Source organism: Perognathus longimembris, chromosome 12 (assembly GCF_023159225.1).
Source record: "Perognathus longimembris pacificus isolate PPM17 chromosome 12, ASM2315922v1, whole genome shotgun sequence".
Taxonomy (NCBI): domain Eukaryota; kingdom Metazoa; phylum Chordata; class Mammalia; order Rodentia; family Heteromyidae; genus Perognathus; species Perognathus longimembris.
This window is the reverse complement of record NC_063172.1, coordinates 3,346,698-3,368,088: the sequence shown is the minus strand read 5'-3', so window position 1 is coordinate 3,368,088 and position 21,391 is coordinate 3,346,698. Positions and strand designations below refer to the sequence as shown.

The window sequence follows — 21,391 nt, the reverse complement described above, 5'->3', positions numbered from 1 at the left end:
TTTCTGTTTTTGCCTGTTGACTGAAGTTAACAATCATGGCCGATCTCAGGATACCCAGAAGGATTTCCGGAGAGATGATGGTTGTGGGCTGGGTGTCCAGATGACCCTGAACTAACTGCCACACGCTGCGTACACGCAACAGACGTCTCGGTCACACGGTGTGCTCATCTCTTTTCCCCGGCTGGACGCGCGGTGGGCAGGTGGGGCTCGGGAAAGCACTGTCGCTGTCACTTTCTGTCCAGTCCAGGAGCTAATGGCAACTTTTCACCTCTTCGTTTTGCTAGCTCCGGTACCTTGAAACGAGTGTCTTTCTAGCTGAGCCATTCTGCCCAGGGTATGAAAATGCCAGGCAGCTTGACTTAGACCTTTCTGCTTTTTGCCCTGGCAAGCCTAGCTCTTGGATACTGTGTAAATCTATCCAGCCTGGGAGTGCCAGTCCAACTCTGCCTTCCAGACACCGCCCGACACGGACGCGAGCACAGCCCCACACGGGAGCCGTGGAGCAGAGCACTGCTCCGGGGAGTACCAACTCCTCTGGCACATTCTGCCAGCTGTGCACACAGACACACAGCCTCCACCTTCTAGAAAAATTCCCCTCAGTGCAAAGACACAGAAGCTGCATGGTGAAGTCCGCAGAGCAATACTGATACGGGGTGTGGCCTGGGCAGCACCTGCCCGCAGGTTGATCCGACTTCACACAGCCGGCTGCCGATCACGAACGGGACCTGGGACAATAGCGGAGGGGCTGGGGCTTAGGGGAGCAGAGCCAGGGTGCGGTGCCGAGTGGGGAGGCGGAAAGGAAACTGCTTCAAATCCACACATTTGGAGAGCGGAGCAGGACGACAATCAGGGCTCAGCGCTGGTGGGATGTGGGGGGGGGGTCTCGGCGGCCCCGCGGGCTGCCACCACACTCGTGCTCTGTCATCTGCACAGAGGGACTGCGACAAGCCTCCGCCGTGTCCCCCCCCCCCCCGCCCCGGCTGCGGGATCTGCAGTGGGCTGCCTCTATCCCCGGTTCCCGTGTACGCCTGCTACACCATCTCGTTCCCCACCCCTCTCCGCAGGGCCTGCAGCCCTTCGCTCCTCCCCTTGCGTTGCCTGGCACTTGCTCCAGCGTTCGCCGACCTTGCACACACGCACTCACACGAAGGCGCCGGGAAGTAGATGGAAAATGGAGAACACGTTTCACTGTCGGACAAACTGTTGGCATCGGTACATTTCAGACCTCTCTCCAGACTTTGGTAACAGACAAGGACGAGGATACGGAGAGCGGGGCCTCTCCTGGGGTGACGAGGGTCCCATGCAGCGCAGTTCCGACAAAGTAGCTAGCGCCCGAGATCAAACCCGGGCGTTCAGCCCGTCCCTCCTACCTGTGATTTCCTGGGTTCCGCCACTGGTGTGCTTAAATCGGTCTCCTTCTACCCGCACGCTGGGGCACAGCACATCTGGGGAAGGGAAGAGGACACAGACAGATGAGAAAACGGGGGCGCGGTCACCGCCTACGGGGTGGCGGCGAAGGGCCCTCTGACAGCTCCACGAGCACGGAGCCTTTCCTCTGCACCTGCCTTCTCTAGCGGAGCACCGGCTCTGCGGAGGCAAACAGGAGACAAGGCAGCGCCCCGGCAACCATGAACTCACAGCCCCTACCCTGAAGGGGGCTGCGGGGAAGCAGTATTAGCCACCCAGTGGACTAGGCGGCAGACTGAAAAGAGACCCCAAGGCCACCCACGCTGACGACGCTTCGGGTACCAAACCATGCCCAATGGGGATGGTGTATCGGAGATAACAGACAGAAAGGGTCAGCCTTCCTCGCGAACCCGCAGACCACAAACCCAGAAAAACGCAAGTCCCAGCGGCAGCGAAATCTCTCAGTTATCTAAAAGCAATGGAGTAACGCATACAACAAAAGCATGTACCACGTTGTTACATGAACGCCGTATCCGAAGTCTTCAGGATCATCGCTTTAAAAGGAGTTGAAATAAAAGAAGCTCTCTCCGTCTCTCTAAAGAGCACGCAGAACAAGCCCTAGCTCTGTGTGGCACGTACTGGGGTCCAAGTTTTATAGCCAGGACCAACCAGTTCCGGGGACTCTCTGAGTCTGCTATGTCATGAGCACCTGAGCAGGGGAGATTTCCAAACACACCTCAGTACAGGAGCCACTCTGGGGATGGGGCAAGTTGAAGCCCAAGGACGAGGGGAGGGAGGGAGGCCCTCAACTTGGCCCACCGACAGCTCGCTGACCGCCCTGGGACCTGGCCCCTGCCCGGGAAGCAACTTCTCTACCAGACATTATGAGTCCGATCTCACATCACCAGCAAGTCCCATCACCCCGTTCATCTCACGAGGAATGGCCATTTCTCCAAGTTGGGTGCATTCGTATTGTCATAGTGGGGGGGGGGGGGTGGTAGGGTTGGAGGCTTTGAACCCAACAAGTGAGATCGCTCCTGATTTGGAAGGAGGCATTTTTAGGATTTATCCTAAAAGGCACCACCAGGTCTGACAAGCCCCATAGGACGGGTTATTTTGGAAATAGCACCGAGCTGTCTGCCCAGGACTAAACATGAGAGAAGACGCGGGCACCAGGCGATATTTAGACCGCCCCGCCCGGGACAGTGGCAGCTGTAGGGTGACAGGCAATCGCTGTAATGTGGGCAGCCTGCCAGGGAGACAGGCTGGGGATCGTGTGTCATGTCAATGAGCTTGAAATTTAAAATGTGTTGACTCAAAAGGTCCCACGCTAGATGAGGAGCGAACCTCTGGAGGCCGACGGCGACCGCTCAAAGCAGACGTCAGAATCGAGTCATGTCCGCCAACATCCCTAAGGGAGGACCGGGTTCTTCCGTCCAGATGGCAAGGCCAAAATACAAGGTGGGGAGCTTTCTCAAAGGCAGAAGTCGCTCAAAATGGTCTGAGTCATTCTCAACGGCAAATGCAAAGTGCCACAGCCGCTCATCCACTTAGTTCATGACATCACTAAGCTTAGGCCTGCATTCAAGGGGCACAGGTGTCCACTGAGCAACCATTGGATAAAGTCAGGGCAAATGGCTTCTCAAATGCCCTAAGCTAGGCTTCCCAGTGATGTGGGGGGCCCCTGCAGCTCGCCTGCTTTGCAGAAAGGCCGGCGTTGAGTCTCAAGCCCCTTGTTTTACAATGGCCTTTAGCAACGGGCGTTTGTAGTTCTAAGGTGATGAAGGATCTGTTCATTTCCACATTCACTTGTTTGTTCCAATGAAATATTTACTGAGCTCCAGGGCTAGAAGCACCAACCTTGTTCTCACAACAAAGAAATGGTCAACCTTTTCTCCAGTTGGGAAGCACGGACCCTAGTAGAACCCTCTGTATGTCAGTCACCGGACTTGGGATATAAGCCACCACAAATGCTCTACGAGGTGAATTCCACTCCAATCACACCAAAATAAAAGTGGAAGCCTACGGGAGTTTAGAAACTCACTCCGGTAGGAAGATTGCCTACGTGGAGAACCAAGGTAGGTGCTCAACCAGACGAGAAGGAGTCAGAGAAGGACGAATGGCAGCCCACTGGGGACTAAACAGGAATGGATCACTGTTCCTCCATCAACTCAGGGCTTCTACTGCTGAGAGCAGCGGACCACAGGGATGTAAGCTACCCCAGATGGTGGCGGAGAGGTGGGAGGGAAGAAAGACTGGATTCTAGCAGATGTACAGGGGTCTGGAGGATAACGACATTAATCACAATGCATCACACTCTCGAATTGACTTGTGGAATTGAAACCCCGCTTGTACAACTACTTAAAGATACTCTTGAATAGAGAACGATAATAAAATAAAAACAAAAGGCTCGCGGGCCTAACGGCTGCCACATGCTCAAGAACTGTCCGGGGTGTCTATGAGGAGTCCTTCTGGCCTTGTCACTGCTCTGCAGGAGGGAAGGAATGGTCTCCAGGACCAGCAGGGCAGGTGGACGGCTTGCTGTGCTCTACAGGCTGTAACAAGCACGGAAAACAAGTTGACATATTTAATTGATTCTTTATCACAGCTTTGTGGGGCAGGGGGTCATTATTTACAGATGCAGGAAGAAGGGCATGAGGAAGTTAGTAGATTCCCCGAGGCTTGTACAGGCAGCAAGTAGTGACCTAGCGCAAAGCTTAGAGATGGATGCAGCCTCTCCGTGGAGGTATATAGGGACTCCAGTCTGTCTCACAGACACTCTAATACAGTTTCTATTGGCGGATAGAACCTCTAGTCTGTCTCCAAAGCCTGCATCTCAGACGGACAGCCTGCTACCCCCTGAAGCAGACCAGTCCTGACCTGTAGAATTTGCTGTGATTTTCTCTGAACTTAGAGATCCATTTGTTTATGCGCTGGGAAGGAAGCCTGAGCTCAGAGACATTGTCATTTATCCAACATCACACAGCCAGTGGACGGCTGAGACAGACGCGAGCCACACTTAGGCATTTGTGCTCTCCAGGGCCCTCCATACAATCTCAGCCTTAGCAAACATACTGGGAGTTTAAAAAACAAACAAACAAACAAGCAATTCATCAAATGGCTCCATGGTCTCTGTGTCAAAAGATCACACGTTCTCATGGACGTCTGCGAGACAGCGGTTGTCTGCATCTCCTGAGTGAAATGGAGCACTCCTAGTTGTTAAAGTAGAGAGTGTTCATTCCAGCCCAGGGTGGTGGTACAAAGAAAGATGAAAAGATGGCAAGCTAGGAGCCAGAGACCGGGGTATTTTTGCCCAGTTCCAATCTTTACTTCCTTATCTGGAACATTCTAGAGACTCCTGGATTTGCCTGTCTTCTAAATCAAAGTAGAAGGGCACCAGTGGCCTCTGTAGAAGCCTCGGATCCGGAGACGCACATCTCCCCAGCCCTCGAGGCGTTCTCCTGCAAGTAGGTGCCTTCTAGGGAGCAGGCTAGAATATTTGGTTTGCAAAACAGTACTTAAAAGAAATCCCCTTGGGCCCCACTGGTAGCTGCGACCCTTGCTCACACCTCCCCTCCTTTCCTTCACCGCCACCCCAGAAAGAGTAAGGGCAGAGCAAGGTAAAATAAGCATTCTGTGAGATAGGGGTGACCCTTTTCTACAGTGACCTGGGATAGTCAGGTCGAGAGACCAATGAACAACCTCTTCTCTGCCAGCCTGAGTGCGAGCTGCTGAGTGGGTAAGGAGAAGCGGAAACAGGGCCAGGGGAGGGAGACCAGGTCCCCAACGCCGCTGAGAGACGTCGGAGTCACACAGCTTCCCTGCCCCTTCTGTGTCTACTTCCAAATGTGCAGCCAACGAGACAGCCAGTGGGAGGCGCTAGGCGCGATGGCTGGCCCCGCCCACAGGCTCACCTCCTCCGGTCTCCCACGAGGAGCCGGGTCAGCTCGCTGGTGGCGTGCCTCTGGCCCTCCTGGAATTCGTGTGCTAGGAAAGCAGGCAGAGGGCAATGCAGAGAAACAAATAAGCCAGAGGGAGTCACTCAAGCTATGGAGAAAATACCCCCAGGCTGTGCAGCATGATGGGAGAAGAGCCAGGGTGGACATCCGATAAGCGGGCCTAAGAGATCTCAGAGATGAGCGACATCTGAGCTTCAAGAACAGCACAGCCGGGAGATAACAGCCTGCAAGCCATACCCTGGAGCTACAGCGGCCAGAACAGGGAGAAGGAAGAGACTGTGTCCAAACGTGGAGTCCCACAACCCAAGGCAGGGGTCACAGGTCAGGACAATGCCCAGGCGGGCCACAACCAGAGGCCAAGAAGAAAGCGATGTGCTGCTGGTAGAGGTCACACTGCCTTGGAGTCGCTGTCTGAGGGTCAAGAGAGACGCGACCCATCATCCGTGACTACGATGTCCCTCGCCCGGCACATGGCCTGGTGCCGGTAGGACTGAGCAGAGACGGTGGGGAATGTCTCCTGGGCACGATGAGAGGAGAGGGAGGTACACAGGGACACTAGCGGACATCGGAGCCCTCAGCCACCTCGGGTGCCACAGGATCCCAAGACGTCTTTGCCTGTTCTGCTCAGCATGACTGCAACTCTTAGTCATCCCTCAGTACCCAAGAAATGACAAACAACACACAATCCCAGCCAGACCTCCTTTCCCTTGCCAAGGCAAGACCCGGATGGGGCTGGAAGGCAGCAGTGGCTCAACCGAGAGGAGGAGGAAGAGATGGAGAAAAGCCGATGAAGGCAGTAAACAGCAGAGTAGTGGACATCCAGGCCAAGGTTTAGAAGTGGGAGAAGTGTGGTTACACCGGCTGGAGGAAGATCAACAAATGGAAGATCAAGAATGAGGTGGGGGGGGGGGAGAGAGAGAGAGAGAGAGAGAGAGAGAGAGAGAGGAGACTCTAAAGGGCCACAGTAAGAGGTCACCCATCCAGGGCCCTTGATCTTGAAAAGGCCATCCTCTGCCATCCTCTAAGGAGGTTTGATGAGGAAGCCCTTAGGAGAAGCTATGGAAAACACGCAGGTCTGAGCCTCCCTCCCCAACACCCAGCCCCTCCTGCCCTTCCGATCTGCCATGCAGGCCTTGGAGTTTGCCAGGAGAAGACAGGCAATGGAAGGAGCTAAATAGCGGGGGCAAGCTGGACAGATCAACCCAGGAAGGTACTTGCATCTGGAGTCCATGTCCTCAAGACACAGACTCTGACTGTGGGGCCAAGGTTAAGTCCCAATGACCCCAGCATCAGGCCTCTGGCTTTACATGTCGGAGTTATTTCAATGAGGAGCATCCTGCCCCTCCAGAGCCTCACTTCACGTGCACCACCGCCCTTCCATAATGACAAACGCTGGGGACGGGACTGTGGTCTTCCGCCTCACGGGTAGGGTGGTCCTGGCAGTGACCGCGACTCCCACTGCCACCGAACCCTAAATCTTTGCGTCCTGCCTGCAGTGCAGACCTCGCACCCAAGATCACCGCCATGGTGAATGTCAGGCCTGGTCTCGGGGACGAATAAACATCTCCAGCTCCCCTGTCCGTCCCATGCGCTCTTCACGGAGATGGAGTCCAGTGCTGCGTGCGGGTGACCGACGCGGAAACCATCCGCTCAGCCGCAGAACCCACACCGAGTTCCTACTGCCCACCCCCAGCCGCCGGTGAGAACCGGGCGAGATCCCGAGGAGCGGCAGGAAGGACGCTCAGGACCCCCAGATCACGCGCTAGGCGTAGAGGTTCCCCAGGACGGCACGCACGCACCCTGGGCGGGAGGGCGGGCGGGCGGGCTGCCGTGTAAGGACGGGTGAGAAAACCACCCTCACACCTTGCTGCTCTCCAGCACAGATTCTGAGCAGACGGACAGAGGCTGCATCAAAGAAGCAGCCTGCTGGAAATACACCGCCGGGATCCGCAGGGCCAAGGGGGCGGCCTCCCTTCAGGGCCGAGGGGGGAAGCGGGACTTTTCACAGGAAAGGTGGGAGGAGAAGCTAAGAAAAACACTGCGGAAAGGTGGCCCGAGGCGACCCCGGTCAGACCCAGGGCTGATCCCGTCGTCATTCCACAGCTGTGGACAAACCCTCTCCCTCCCCAGTCTCCACACATCACAGGACCGGCGGGCTGGCTGGCCCCCTGCCTCCTTCCCGACTCTGTGGTTCTCAGAGGGAAGATGGGCGATGAGATAGGGCGGAGTTTATTGCTTCGGCTCTCAGCCACATTCTCTCCATTAGTATGCGCCCCGGGATCAGGGTCATGTCCCCAAATTCAGCCCCAGTGGCAAAGGCAGGCAGCAGGGATAGGAGGCTTGAGCCTCATCAAACAGCAGGAAGCCCAGCTCAGATCTCCATGGAGCCAGGCCTCCTAAACACTAGGAGGGAGCAGACGCACGCACGCGGTTGGGCTTCTTTTCTTGGTCCTAGGTCACAGGACAGAGACCGACATTTTCTCCAGGTCCTCTGCCTAGGGGGCAGGTGAAAGCGTGCTCCCAGTAAGGACACAGGCTGCCAGGAAATGGTCCTGGTGAGGCCGACGGGAGTAACCGAGGAGCAGCTGGTGTGGCCGGGATAGAGGGTTTAGCTCAAGCTTTTAAACCCGAGTCCGCTGCTGAACCTGATGCCAGGAAGTCACAGCCTCTGAGGAAGAGGCTGGATCCAAACCCCAGGCCCTGCCATGTTCTCGGGGCCCCTCTCCTGTGTCTCGGCCACGAGCGTATGGAGAGACTGCACGGCATCCCACCTGGGGGTCAAAAGAGCATTTGGGGCTGGGGGAAACAGATATTACCATGGCTTGGGACCCTGTAGAGCTCAACTGCACCCAGTGGCATAGCGGATGTATATAACGTAGGTGCAGAGTCACAATTTCACAGAAGGGGTGGCTGCGAAGTGTTCTGGGAGGAAATTAATAATAACAATAATAATAAATGTGAATTGTGTTGGACTTGATAATTTCTCTGTACCCACACAGCTACCATTTATCTATCTATTTATTGGTGGTGCTGGGTTTTGATCTCAGGGCCTTCCATTTGCAAGTGTCCTTAGTATTTGAACCACACACCCAATTCTATTTTGCTTTAGTTTACATTTCAGGTAGGGTCCTACTTTTCCCCCAGCAAAGTTAAATTACATATGTGTGTCAGGATGCCCAGCCTTTCCTTTATGTTTACATACATGTGTGTAAGTATATACACTAAGAGTACATGCCCAAGGCTGCCAGAATGCCTGGCACTAACTCACTAGTTGTTCACACCTTCTACAAGACAGGGGCACGGCCCAGACGGAGCCATCGGCTTCACAGGAAGAGATGAAGGAAGTAGAAGGTCACTAACCTGGCCGAGGCCACAGAGAGGAAGGAGGAGAGACAGAAGGTCCTGGGGAACCGGCTCTGTGTGGGGCGATTTACCAGTGCACGCTGATAACCACCACCCTGTCTGGCTGACACGGGCAGTGAGCTTTACCCACAAACGCCTTTCCTCGGAGGTATCCTGTAGGAAGCAGCCGGCATGCATATGAAGAGGAAGATCTATACTATACTGCCATAGAGAATCACAACTGGGAACACAGGAAGGAAGGAAGACTATGTTGGGGCACAGACCAGGCCCTTGGGGAAGACACATTCACAGTGAAAACCGAGACAGCGCTACCCAGTGTAGTATAACAGGTGAGTGGAGGAAGGCTTTGTGTTGCACCATCTCCTCTCAGGCTTATTCCCAGGGCTCCAGTTCTAGGCAGGGACAGGAATCTCTCAGAGACACACATCAGACAAGCTAGGACAGAGCTGGGAAACTGTATTTCCTTCCTTGAAGGACGCCCGTTGAAAACTAATAAAAAATAAATGAAGGGTGTGTGTGTGTGTGTGTTTTTAAAGTGTTTCATCATTTTCAGTAATTGTCTAATGAAACTTCCCAGCACATACTCAGAATTAAATAACTAGATTACTATTTCTAGCTGGTGAGCAAAATCATAACGCCTGTTCCCAAGAGGAACTCGCAGTGACCTTCCGCGGAGGGCGGGGCTGAGGCCTAAATGGTTCCTGAGGTCAACGTGGCCCCAAGTGCCAAGCCGCAGTGCTCGGCGTGGCGCTCACTCCGAAACCACAGCCGGAGCGGCCACCGGTCCCTCCCTGGAGCTCCTCCGAGTCCTCCGAGAGCCAGCGGCCGGGAGGGTCACCTCCTGGTCACATGTGTGTTCCAGATGTGGGGGGAGGGGGTGCCGGGGGCACAGGCGGTGTGTGTGAGGCAGGTGTGAGGATAGGGGCGGCGTGTGTGTGTAAGCCGTGGGTAGTGTGTGTGATGCGTGTGTGCGTGCGTGTGCGTGCGTGGGAGCATGGTACGGGTATCCTGTGATTATAAAGTCTGTGTTCACGATGTGTGTGAATGGGAGGTGTATATATGCGTGCGAGATGTGAGTGTGTACCTGTGATGTGTGTGCGTAAGGGGCTGTACACAGTCAGGCAGGTGTGGTCACGGAGGACAAGGCTACCAGCGGGGCTACGGCCTCTTTCGTGACAACGTCAGACTCACTTTGGCCACAGGGAACCGGTGACGGAAGGATTTCCCAGGCCTAGTGTGCCGGCAGGCAGCGGGGCTAGCAGCTCAGCCCTGGGGCTCTGGCCACGTCCTCACGGGGAGGGATGGCTCTACCTCAGGGTCCCTGAGGCGGACTGGCCTCTGGCTGAGAGAGGAGCCCGGCTGTCCCGTGAGTCCCCTCTAGCTATGTGAACGTAGGAAAGAAGCCATGTAGCGGGGCCCCCGCTCTGCCTCTTAAACATGGAGACCACTGGACTCCCTGCTAAGTGATGTGAGCCCCTGCCCCCCCTCCCCGAGTGCCCACCCCCGGGCTGGGTCTCCTGCCACACCGGGGCAGGCAGAGCCAGCTCCCTCCTCTCCAGCCTCCGGATCCCCCAGCCCCTCTGCACCCAGGTGTGTGGTCGTTCCAAGTCATTCCAAGCTCCACTCAGGTTTTCTCCTCTCAAAGCTGGACACGAGTGGCTCACACTTGTGGTTCTAGCCACTCAGGAGGCTGAGGATCGGCATTTGAAGCCAGCCTACGGAGGAGAGCCCTTGGGACTCCTATCTCCAATTAATCGCCAAAAAAGCCGGAAATGGCGCTGTGGCTCAAGTGGTAGAGCACCAGCCTTGAGCTAAAATGCTGAGGGACAGTGCCCAGACCCTGAGTTCAAACCCCCAAACAGGTGTACAGAGAGAGAGAGAGAGAGAGAGAGAGAGAGAGAGAGAGAGAGAGAGAGAGATCCTCCTCTGAGAGACTTTCTAACCCACACCACGCTGGTGCTTTGCAACATCTACTAGGGGTGCTCAGAGCACTTATCACAGTAGGAAATCGCCTGGCCCACTCCATGACTATTTCATTATCTAGCTCCTCTCTTTCTGGCAAGTGTCACCCTCATGCACGATGACATAGGTCTGACCCTCAAGACCTCAGGATGATGCCTTGAAAGACTATATATGGCTCAGTAAACGTGCATTAAACCTAACACTAGAATACACAGATGAGTTCCTTTAAACTCCGCAGTCACAAGGTTTTAGCTATGTCTATTTAGTCCATTTCTAATTACATAAATGTGCCCTCTATTGAAAAGATTTGTATGACACACAGGAAAAGAAATACAAAGCTGGGCACTCGTGGTGCACTCCCGTAATCCTAGCTACTCAGATCCTCACAATGTGAAGCCGTATCGGGGAAGGAAAGTTCATGAAACTCTTACCTCCTAATGAGCCACCAGAAAACTGGAAGTGGAGCTGTGGCTCAAAGTGGTAGAGCAGTAACCTTGAGCAAAAAGGGCTCAGGGACAGCGCCCAAACCCTGAGTTCAAGCCCCATAACCAGAAAAGACAAAAAAAAAAAAAAAAAAAAGTACAAAGTGAAGTTTTGATGGGTGGCCAATGGCTTATCTGAGCAGGCTGGCCACAGGTCAAAGCTAGGGAAAGCCCCCAAGAATCCTCAAGGCCCTTTGCCCACCGAATCCTCTCTCCATGTAGCAAACAGGCCCACACTTGAGTAAGCAAGACTCAGGGTCTAAACTCGCACATCTCTCGAGCTAGCACCCAAAGCGAACAATTAAGACAGAATTGATTGCCTGCTCACACACACAAATAAAAATCTCTCTCTCTCTCTCTCTCTCTCTCTCTCTCTTTTCCCTGACCTCCCTTGGGAAAATAGCACACCCAGGAGTCAAAAGTCCCACTGGAGTAGAAATACAACTAACCACAACACACATGGAACAAAAAGAGAAAGAGAGATGTCCACGTGTCCCCAGAGTTACAGTGCCGCAGGAGTGTGGAGAGGCCCCCTTCCCCCCCCCCCCGCCACACCCCTAGTCCAGACCCACATCTCAGCCCAATAAGACAGGATGCGGGAGGGCCCTAGGCCCTGGGGATGGGAGAGAGACCACCACAGCCTGTCCCCAGAATAGAAGTAGGTGGAGGCCTCCTCGGCGGTGGCCGGCTGGCATTTCACAGACCCACTTACAACAACCCGATAAGCTATATAAAGGTTGTCCTGCGGCCATGACAGAACCCGGGGTGGAGGAGGCTCTTAATTACTACCAAGGCTCTGGGGCTGGGCCTGGCCACAGCCTCTACCGCACACACTGCAGGAAGCTGAGGTTGACAGCCCCCGGGGAGGACATGGAGACGCAGGAGCCGGTACTGTGACGTGCGGGGCCCAAAGCCACTGTGTCAGAGCACCGAGGGCAGGCCAAGCAGCCTGCCCACCCCCAGGCCTGCCCCTTTTCCCCTTTAGTGACCGAGCTGGATAGAAAGAGAGGTCATGGCGCTTTGGAAACAAACAGACTTGTGTCCAACATCACAGAAAGGGAAAGGGGGGGGGGGGAGGAAGAAGAAAGGAAGGAAGAGAAGGAAGAAGGAAGAGGGTAAGAAAGATAGGAAAGAGGAAGAGGGGGTAAGTTAGCAATGATGCCATCACATACTTGAAGCACATACTGAACTAACAATGTACATATTATTCCTAGGGTGGTGGAGGGAGAGATCTGATATTTGTTTGTAAGTCTAATGGCCCCAGATTGGAGATTCTACATCCACTGTCTCTTTACACCACCAATCCCAGCCCCCACCACCACCCAAGCTGCCGAACGCATTCACAGTATCGTGTTATTACCTCCGAGAGTAACATCCCACAGAAAACGGGGGCCAGCTACGTGATGTGGTTCATTAACAGCCACATTAAAAATTCAAGAGAGCAAGATGAATTGGTTCTAATAGCTGAGCAAGAGGTTTCCAAAATATTAGCACCATAATGTGCAATCTAAGAGCCCTGTGGAAATCTATGTTTCTTTCTCACAGTAAGTCTACAGACTTCGGTGTGTGCGTTAGACTTGCCCTGTATCCCAAGGCTCAGGAGACCCGCATGTCGGCTACGGTGGGTCTAGAGAAGCCATGGCCTCCGGTGTAAATGCCAATATGGACACTTTATACGCAGACAAGGGTGAAGGAATGGAGCAAGACAATATGCTAGAGACACTCCACTGACAGCAGAACCTCTCACTACTACTCACCTTGAGTCCCCTACATTTCTCCCAGGGAGCAACCAAGCAAAAAGAGGTAGTACCAGACTTAGGAGAGGACACAGTACTTCCTTCACTTTTGTTATCATCCAGGAAGCAGCGGAATCCTTCAGCAATTCGATCATTTGGGACACTCATTTATCCATTCATTCACCCACTCATTTATGTATTCATTCAGGTCATCTGTCCATCCCAACCTTCATGAGTCCCTCTTCAGTGAAACCCACTGATTGCTAGAGCCTGTGGCCGTTTTCCCAGACAGAAACTTAGGAAGAGAGAGAGAGAGAGAGAAGAACAAGATCTGATCTCATCCTGTGAATGGCTGACCTCTGACCTTTCCACTCCTTTGGGAAAATAAACTCGCTTCCTTCTTCAGGCCACTTAGAGTGGGGTTTTCTGCCACCTATGCCCTGAGGGACCAAGGTCAGGGAGATGACCCCGGCCTTCAGTCCACACAGGGGAGGAGGGCAGCCTCTGAAGAGGAGGAAGCCGTACCCTGCTCCGAGTCCCACCTTCACATCCCAGGGGCCCGCCTCACTGAGATGATCTCTTCCGCCACAGAAACATTTCCCGGGCACAGACGAGTGTTTCCAAGTCTGCACCGGGCCCTGCTGAGATGGCGAAACAATGAAGCAGGATGTGGGGGTACCAGTGGCTGAGCCTTGCTTCCGAGACCCTGGAGCAAGGCGTTCTTCACCCCCGACTCTCCGCACTGCACTTCATCCGTGTCTTAGGTGAAGCTACGGTGCTGCGTCTGGCTCTTCTCGGCCCAGATTTCTGGCGAGTGTTTCCCTAAAGCCACCCCCTAGCCCAGCCTTGCCGGGCCCCTCATCAGGCTCCTTTCCCCCTTCCCAGCTTGGTCTCAACCCCCGAGGATGCAGATGGGTAAGAGGAGATGATGATGTCTGAGGCGGGGTAACGAGGGTGGAGTGAAGTCACCAAGGTTACATCCACAGCCGAGGCCTCTGGGTGCACACCGGAGGACAGGCTGGCTCCACACGGCTCTCCGGCCATTTGTGTCCTAGCCATTCTCATCAAGGATCTCTCCCAAAGCACAGCTCTCTGAATGCCTCTGGCCTTCAGTAAAACACATCTCCCCCGCTGTCCCCCGGGCCTTCCACGCTCTGCGCAGACCACGCAGGCCCATGAGTAAAAGCTGACACTGTCCCGACCCTCTGCGGCGAATCTCCAACAAGCAGGCAAAGCCCAACAACCCTCCACGTCTCGCCGGCAACCCGGCCACGCCGGCCAGGCGGAGGCACCCCTGGAATACTACCACGCTGCCTCTTCCTTTCAGTCCTATGCCGCTCGGGGATGGCCTGGGTCTACCTCCTCCACAGAGCCCTCCTGGCTCATGAGGATTGCTTCCCCTGACTCAGTTTACCCCACGAGGGCCTGCCCATGGGACCGCCTGGCCTTGTGTTTCCAGCACTCTTCCTGGGCCCTTCCCGACTCTAAGACTTAGGAGCCCCTGGAGGACATCTTTTCCTGTGGCTCTAGAAATCAGTACAAGGCCACACCGATGTAGATACCCTGAAAGATAAATAATGGGTTCCTAAGTGCCTTAAGTAAGCACCACGGGGACTCCCAGTGGGGCAAGGAAACCCAGGCCCATGCTAGGTTCTGGAATGGTCTAGCTAGTTCTTCCCTGGGCCTCGGGCCAGGCACATTCCTGCACAGCCACGCCCAGTAGCCCACATACAGACAGCATGGGCGGGTCCTCCCACCACGGCCCCCACCCCCAGCCACGGCAGAACCCGCTGGGATTCCCAGCCAGATCTGCTCAGACACCTACTCGTCAGTAAGACGGGCTGCGCCTCCGCTCCCGGCCCGCCACCAGCCTCGGAGCACAGCTGCTGCTGGTCCCCGAGGTCGAGAGCCACCCAGCTCTCACTGGGAGCCACGGGCGGATGCCACCCCAGTGAAGCAGGCAGAGGCAGAAGGTGGAGACAGGCCGGGCCTTGGGGAGGCAAGTCCGTCGTTCCTACCTTCACGGGGCGGGTAGCCTCAAAATGGCCCCACCAGGGTGCTGGAGGTCAGACTTCCAAGGGCCGCACAGAAGGGCCGTCGGCTGTCTGTGAGCCGGTGACCCAAGACTCCCACCCTGCCACCAGTCCCAACCTCAGTGAACAGGTTCCAGACTAACCATTAGAGACCTCAGCTCTGGCTATGTCCAAGCACAGCCAACTCAGTTCCTGAAAGACACGGCCCCCGACTGTCCCTAAAGGGCTGATGCAGGGTGCGTGGCACCCTCCACCGAGCCTGCCCGAGACCATGTTATCGCTTGATTTCTCCACCTTCGGCAGCTCTGCGTGGTCCGCAGCCCACGCTCCCACGTGAGAGGGGCGTGGGCCTCCCAGCTCCACGTGGGGCCAGCGCGCACATCCCCAGGGCCTTCCCATCTCGGACCTCCACCTCTGCCTGGAAGGGCCCGACAGAGCATTAGAAAACAAGCTGTTGTGCACCTGTAATCCTAGCCACGCGGGACGCTGGGACCCGAGGACCACAGTTCAAAGCCAACCCAGGGAGGAAAAGTCCCATGAGGCGCACATCTCCAACTAACCAGCCAGACAGAAGTCTGAAGTGGAGCTGTGGCTCAAGCAGTAGAGTGCCCAGGCCCTTATATTCAAGCCCCAGTACTGTCACACACACACACACACACACACCCCATGTCTACCTATCGGCACAAATACACTTATCTATCTCCCAATCACAGATCATCAATCACCTGTCATACAGTTATCTATCCTCTTCCAATCATCTATTATCGCCTATTGATCACTTACCTATCCTCTATCAACTCATCTACCACCTATCACCTATAACCCTATCATCTGTCTACCCATCAGGTTTAGCATCTGTCTGTCCGTCCGTCCGTCCCTCCCTCCACGGGGGCAGGCCGCGCTGGGCCCTGGGGGGGGAGGACACGGCTCACGGCGGACCCTGGGCCCCGCGAGGCCGCGTGGACACGCGTGGGGGGTGAGGGGATGGGGGGGAGGGTCCCCACCCACTCACTTTCACAGAGGCGGCGGCGCAGCTTGCCGCGGATCCTGTCGATGGCGTCGAAGTCGGACACGTGGAAGACGTGGGCGGCGGTGGGCTGCGAGGCGATCTCGTCCAGCTCCTCCCTCAGCGCGGCGCCCACGCCCACAGCGAAGAGGCGGATGCCGGCGGCGTGCGCGGCCCGCGCGGCCTCCAGCACCAGGTCCTGGCTGCGGCCGTCGGTCAGCAGGATGGCCACCTGCTGGACGCCGGGGTCCCCGGGCCGGCCGCCCGCGCGCGCCGAGAAGCTGCGGGCCGTGACGAAGCGCAGCGCGTCGCCCGTGCGCGTGTGGCCGCCGAGGAAGGCCAGGCGCCGGGCGGCGGCCTTGACCTCCTCGCGCGAGCCGAAGCGGCCCAGCTCGAAGGCCGTGGCGGGCCGGTCGCTGTAGCGCACCACCCCGACGCGCGTGCGCTCCGCGCCCACCTCGAAGGTGTCCACCAGGTTGGCCACCCACTGCCGCACCTTCTCGAAGTCCTCCTTGCCCACGCTGGAGGACGTGTCCAGCAGGAAGACCAGGTCGTAGTGCACGCTCTTGCAGCCTGCGGGGGGGTGGGTCGGGGGGGGTGGGAAAGGCCATGGGGATGGGTGAAGGCCGGGTCACCCGCCCCGTGCCCCGTGCGCGCCCCTGCGGGGTCCCAGGCCCAGGCCAGCCGGGGCGGGGCCCTCCCACACACCCATCGCTCACCGTCACACGAGTGCACAGTGGCCCGGCACACGGCCTCCCCACCCCCCAGGCTCACACGCACACCCTCACGTGCCCGCAGTAACACACGCACCGCGCTCACGCACATTCACACCCATGCACCCTTACACACCCACGTGTATTCACACACTTACACTGGCCCCCGGGAACACACTCGCAGGCTACCTACCACCCTCACACATTTGCACTCATACATTCTCTCACACACACACACACACAGATATTCACACAATCTTACGCCTTCTGGTAACACACATGGGAACACACGCCAAACTATCATAGCCCTACGTGCGCACACATTTCTACACGCCCGTGCCTATTCACACATTCACACTCGGACTCTGACCCTCATATTGTCACACACCACATGCATGCACACGTTCTCACACGCACTCTCCCCCCATCCCCCGCACGGGGACACGTTCCTTTCTCCCGCACGGTTCTAGATGAATGGCTCCAGCCGGCCCTTGCTGGCGCTCTCGCACTCGCAGACAGCATAATCGTGATCTCTCCCACGGGTCCACACCCCCTTGCACCCCGACAGGCACACACCGACGTGTCCACCCCACAGGGCCTACCTGCACGCTGGGCCTGGCAGCCACCATCACCGCCCCACAGCAACAACAGGAGCGCCCCCAGGAGGCAGGCCACCGCGCTCCCTCGGGGGCCGGGCATGGCTCTCCGGATCTTGAAGACCAGTGATCCTTGGCCAGGAAGAGACGCATCAGTGTCTAGTAGAACATTCCCTGTGTGGAGAAAGACACACCCTTTGGAAGCGCTCTGGAGCTGGAGTCGCCCTGGGAGGCAGTGCGGAATCCTGTGTCCCCTGGCCTTGGGGAGTACTGTGGTCCCGGCTGAATCCTCTGTGTATGAGGGCCTGCAGGCCATCTTCCCCCCTCGGCTTCATCGTGAGACTCCCAAAGACCAACGCCGAGCTTCCCCCGACTGTCCTTCCAGCCACCCAGCCAGCAAAGGCACAGAGGCCCTGCCAGGCTTAGGCAGGACAGAGGGCTACAGAGAAGAACAGCAGAGGTCTTGATGCAAAGGACGCCCCCACATCACCCTGTCTGGACCCCCTCAGTCATGTCCTCGTCACCCCCTACTGAACACGGCTCACAGAGCTGCCGCGACCTCCTGCTCCTGACCTCACTCCTCTCCCCAATCACCCAGCGATGGACCTGGGTAGCTGCGAGCTTTCCAGCAATTTCTCCCTGAAGCCAGGTCTCTGGCAGCCCCTCCTCTCTGAGACCCCACATTTGCTCGGAGAGCCCCGAGGGTACTCGGCCCAGATTCCACTCTCTCCCAGGCACCTTCCTCCCTAGCCAGATGAGGCGCCATCCTTGGCTGCCCCCAGTGACCCCCGAGCTCCCATCTCGGTGGCCGTGGGTGGGTGCCTCCTTATCCATTTGCCTCCTTGCCCGCCCCAGTTTCCAGCAGATGCTCAGGGGCGGGTGCCACGCTGTAGGCAGGGACTGAAGCCCAGCATGCAGGATGGATACTCAGCCAGTGTCTCCGGGAAGGTGAGGGGGACATAAAGAATGTCGCAAGGGCTCCCCACGCCTGAATACTTGTGATGGAAGGGGAGTTGTTCTCAAAGGCAACAGGGCATTCGTGTCACTCTACTTTAATAATGGGGGACTCCTGGATTTTTATATTTTAATGAACAAAAACAAATTAAGCAGACCATGAGGGAATAAGTTGAAAGAATTACACATTCTCAGTCTTGTAGAAAGGAAAACACATTCAGTGAATTGGGACATCCACTACAATGGAAGCCACAGGCCACCAACAACAGCCCGGACTGAAGCCAAGAGGAATGATGCAAACAAAAATGACATGGCAGAGGGATCAAGAAGGTATGTGAATGTGTGCAGGTGTGTACGCATGCATGCAGGTGTGTGTGCAAGCAGGTGTGATTGTGTACAGGTTATGTATCTGCATATAGGTGTATATGTGCGTGCAGGTGTGTGTGTGTGCGTGCACATATAGATGTTTTCCTCTTCGTTACATTTTTCGGAACTGTGTTGACATTTCTGTCTCTGTGAATTGAAAGGGAAGCTCCAAAACCCTGGCTTCGCAATGAAGGACAACATCACCAGAACTGAACCTGATGACAAACACAGGTGAACCAGCCTCTGCCCAATTCACTGGCCCTGGCCACACTGCTTGCTCCCTCCGGTCTCCCTGTACCTGTGGACATTCATACACACACACACACACACACACACACACACACACACACACACACCCCACATGCACACACGCAAGCTGCATATGCACTGAAAAGCAAGATGCCCCCCTAGGTTTCACTGACCACCATATCTATTTTCCCTCATGCAGCCTCTACCCTCCAGTAACAGAATTTCTTGGGAAATTTCCAGGAAAATTCTCTCATCTCATCTTCTACAGGCTGTGCCCCTCAATCTGAGATGACCCCATCTTGGTCTCAACATGGTTGAGCCAGTCAATTATTAACAACCCCTCGATCGCCCCCATTTTACAGATCATCAATAACTAACTTCTGCATGGGAAGGAACTTGCCCCAGTCACATGCCTAGCAGTCATGGCTCTGGGGACCGATGCCCCATGACCAGAGGCACATCTCCAAGAAGAGCCACCCTGTCTGCAGGGCATCTGGGTGTCCCTGCTCTACCTACAGCCTCTCAGCCTCGAGAGGCTTCGATTTCCTCACATTCTCTACACTTTCCAAATGCCAGTGAACAGCACAGCTCTGAAGACACCAAATTTCAGATGCACTTTGCCAAACAGACTGCCCCCATGCCGAACTGCGTGCCAATACCTAACACATTCTGCTCTCCACCTTCACCTTCCCACAAACCACTTAGGGCTCATTGGTCCTCTGAATTCTGCTTGCACCTCCTCCTACATGACCAGTTCCCTCCACAGGGATGCAGGTACTCAGGAGAGGAACTATTCTTCATGTCCTTCCTTGGTTGATGGACGCTGCACTGGGCCTGGTCACAGTACGTAATGTATCACGCTGCATGCATCTTCCCATGGGTCTGTTTGCCCCGTGCCATGGCACTTTCCAAGAGCAGTAACTGAGGCCTCCTGGTTTCTATAGCCTCAGTGACAAGTATAAAACACAGACCAGTGCAGGTCCTCAATTAACACTTGAGGGAAGGAAGATGAGACCAGAAGAGAGAAGGTTGATAACTCAAGTGTTACCATTTCAGATTTCCATTCCTGTGAATCTGAAAAGAACCTCCCAGTTCCTGGATTAGCAGTGAGGAACAATATCCACAGGACTGAGCCTGATGTCACCCATGGTCAAATTTGCCTCAGACACCCCACATGGACACCCCATGTAGACAGACATGGAAATAAAAAAGAGCAAGCTAGGGCTGGGGATATAGCCTAGTGGCAAGAGTGCCTAGTGGCACGAGGCCCTAGGTTCGATTCCCCAGCACCACATATACAGAAAACGGCCAGAAGCGGTGCTGTGGCTCAAGTGGCAGAGTGCTAGCCTTGAGCGGGAAGAAGCCAGGGACAGTGCTCAGGCCCTGAGTCCAAGGCCCAGGACTGGCCAAAAAAAAAAAAAAAAAGAGCAAGCTAAATGCATGTTGGAAATTAGGAAGCTACTATGAATCTGGACTACTGGCCTGGTCACAGGATTGGACAGAAATAATCCTTTCTCCATTCTATTTGAACATAGTGGTGCCAGGAGCTGATAAATTCTTCACCAAGAGTAAGGATTACCTAACTGCCAGTTAGCAACAGAATGGGGCATTAAGTGTCTGCTCCAGGTTTATCCCCACTTTCAATCCTATTGAATTCTCAGGTTCAGACACTATGCTGCCTCAAGATCTCCCCTACTTTATAGGTGAAAAGCTATGGCATGTGGAGATGTCCGTCTCACTGATGTTGGTAGGGGTGCTGGGATTCGAACCCAGGGTGAGCATCCTTTCTGCTTATCCATGTCAGCTTAGCACACACACCCCTCCTTCCATACTTAAGATCCGTCCTCTCTTAACATTATATCTTGAACAAGGCCCAGCCTGATAAAATCCCTCCGGAATAACATTGTTATTGAACTCATTATTGGTCACCTAGAACTATATCTGTCACTAAAACAATTATTTCGAATCGTAATGTCTAATGTTAGACATCAATGGGTCATTCTCTTTAACATGTCACTGAAGACACTTTTGTTCCAAAGCGTTGCCCATGTACAATTATTTCCTTCAGGTAAGTTTTTTTTTTAGGAAAACACTTAGAAGCTCCTATGCTTTATGTAAAAGTCCTGACAGAAATATTATTTTCCAAAAAGGTACGGGCCTCCAGCATACCCAACAATACCTACGTATTCCCCACGTACTCAGCAGCACTGATTAGGGTATCCCTGTAATCTTTCCCAGTGCGTATACGGGAATGGTGTTTCTTGTTTTCCATGCATACCTTTTACCCATGGGGTTTATTGTTGAGGTCTATTTTCCATTGTGTATTTTGTATTGCCGCGTGCCTACCTATTGCTAAGAGTGTTTATCACTGTTACAGTCAAGGATCTATCTAGACAGGGTTTATATATTTAACCGTGTGTTTATCCATTCAATAAACATTCACAGATGGTGTGGCATGTCAGGTGCTGAGGAAAGATAAGTAAACCACCCTGGGCCCACCCTAGACAGACCCTTGCTGACTCCGGAGACATGGAAAGATGCATCCCAGAGCTGAGCAGAATCAAG

The 21,391-nt window shown here is 55.0% G+C and overlaps 1 protein-coding gene across 1 annotated transcript in view; it reads right to left on the bottom strand.

The window, feature by feature from the left end:
- Window positions 1–17,363, bottom strand: part of Col22a1 (collagen type XXII alpha 1 chain) — a 168,489-nt gene extending 151,126 nt beyond the window's left edge. The window contains exons 1-3 of the mRNA XM_048358696.1: window positions 17,264–17,363; window positions 15,955–16,521; window positions 1,371–1,445 (exon numbers count right to left, since the gene is read on the bottom strand). Of these exons, the coding sequence (XP_048214653.1) occupies window positions 1,371–1,445; window positions 15,955–16,521; window positions 17,264–17,360 (739 nt within the window). The 5' untranslated portion in view covers window positions 17,361–17,363. The remainder of the gene's footprint in view (window positions 1–1,370; window positions 1,446–15,954; window positions 16,522–17,263) is intronic.
- Between the last annotated feature and the right edge of the window lie 4,028 nt (window positions 17,364–21,391).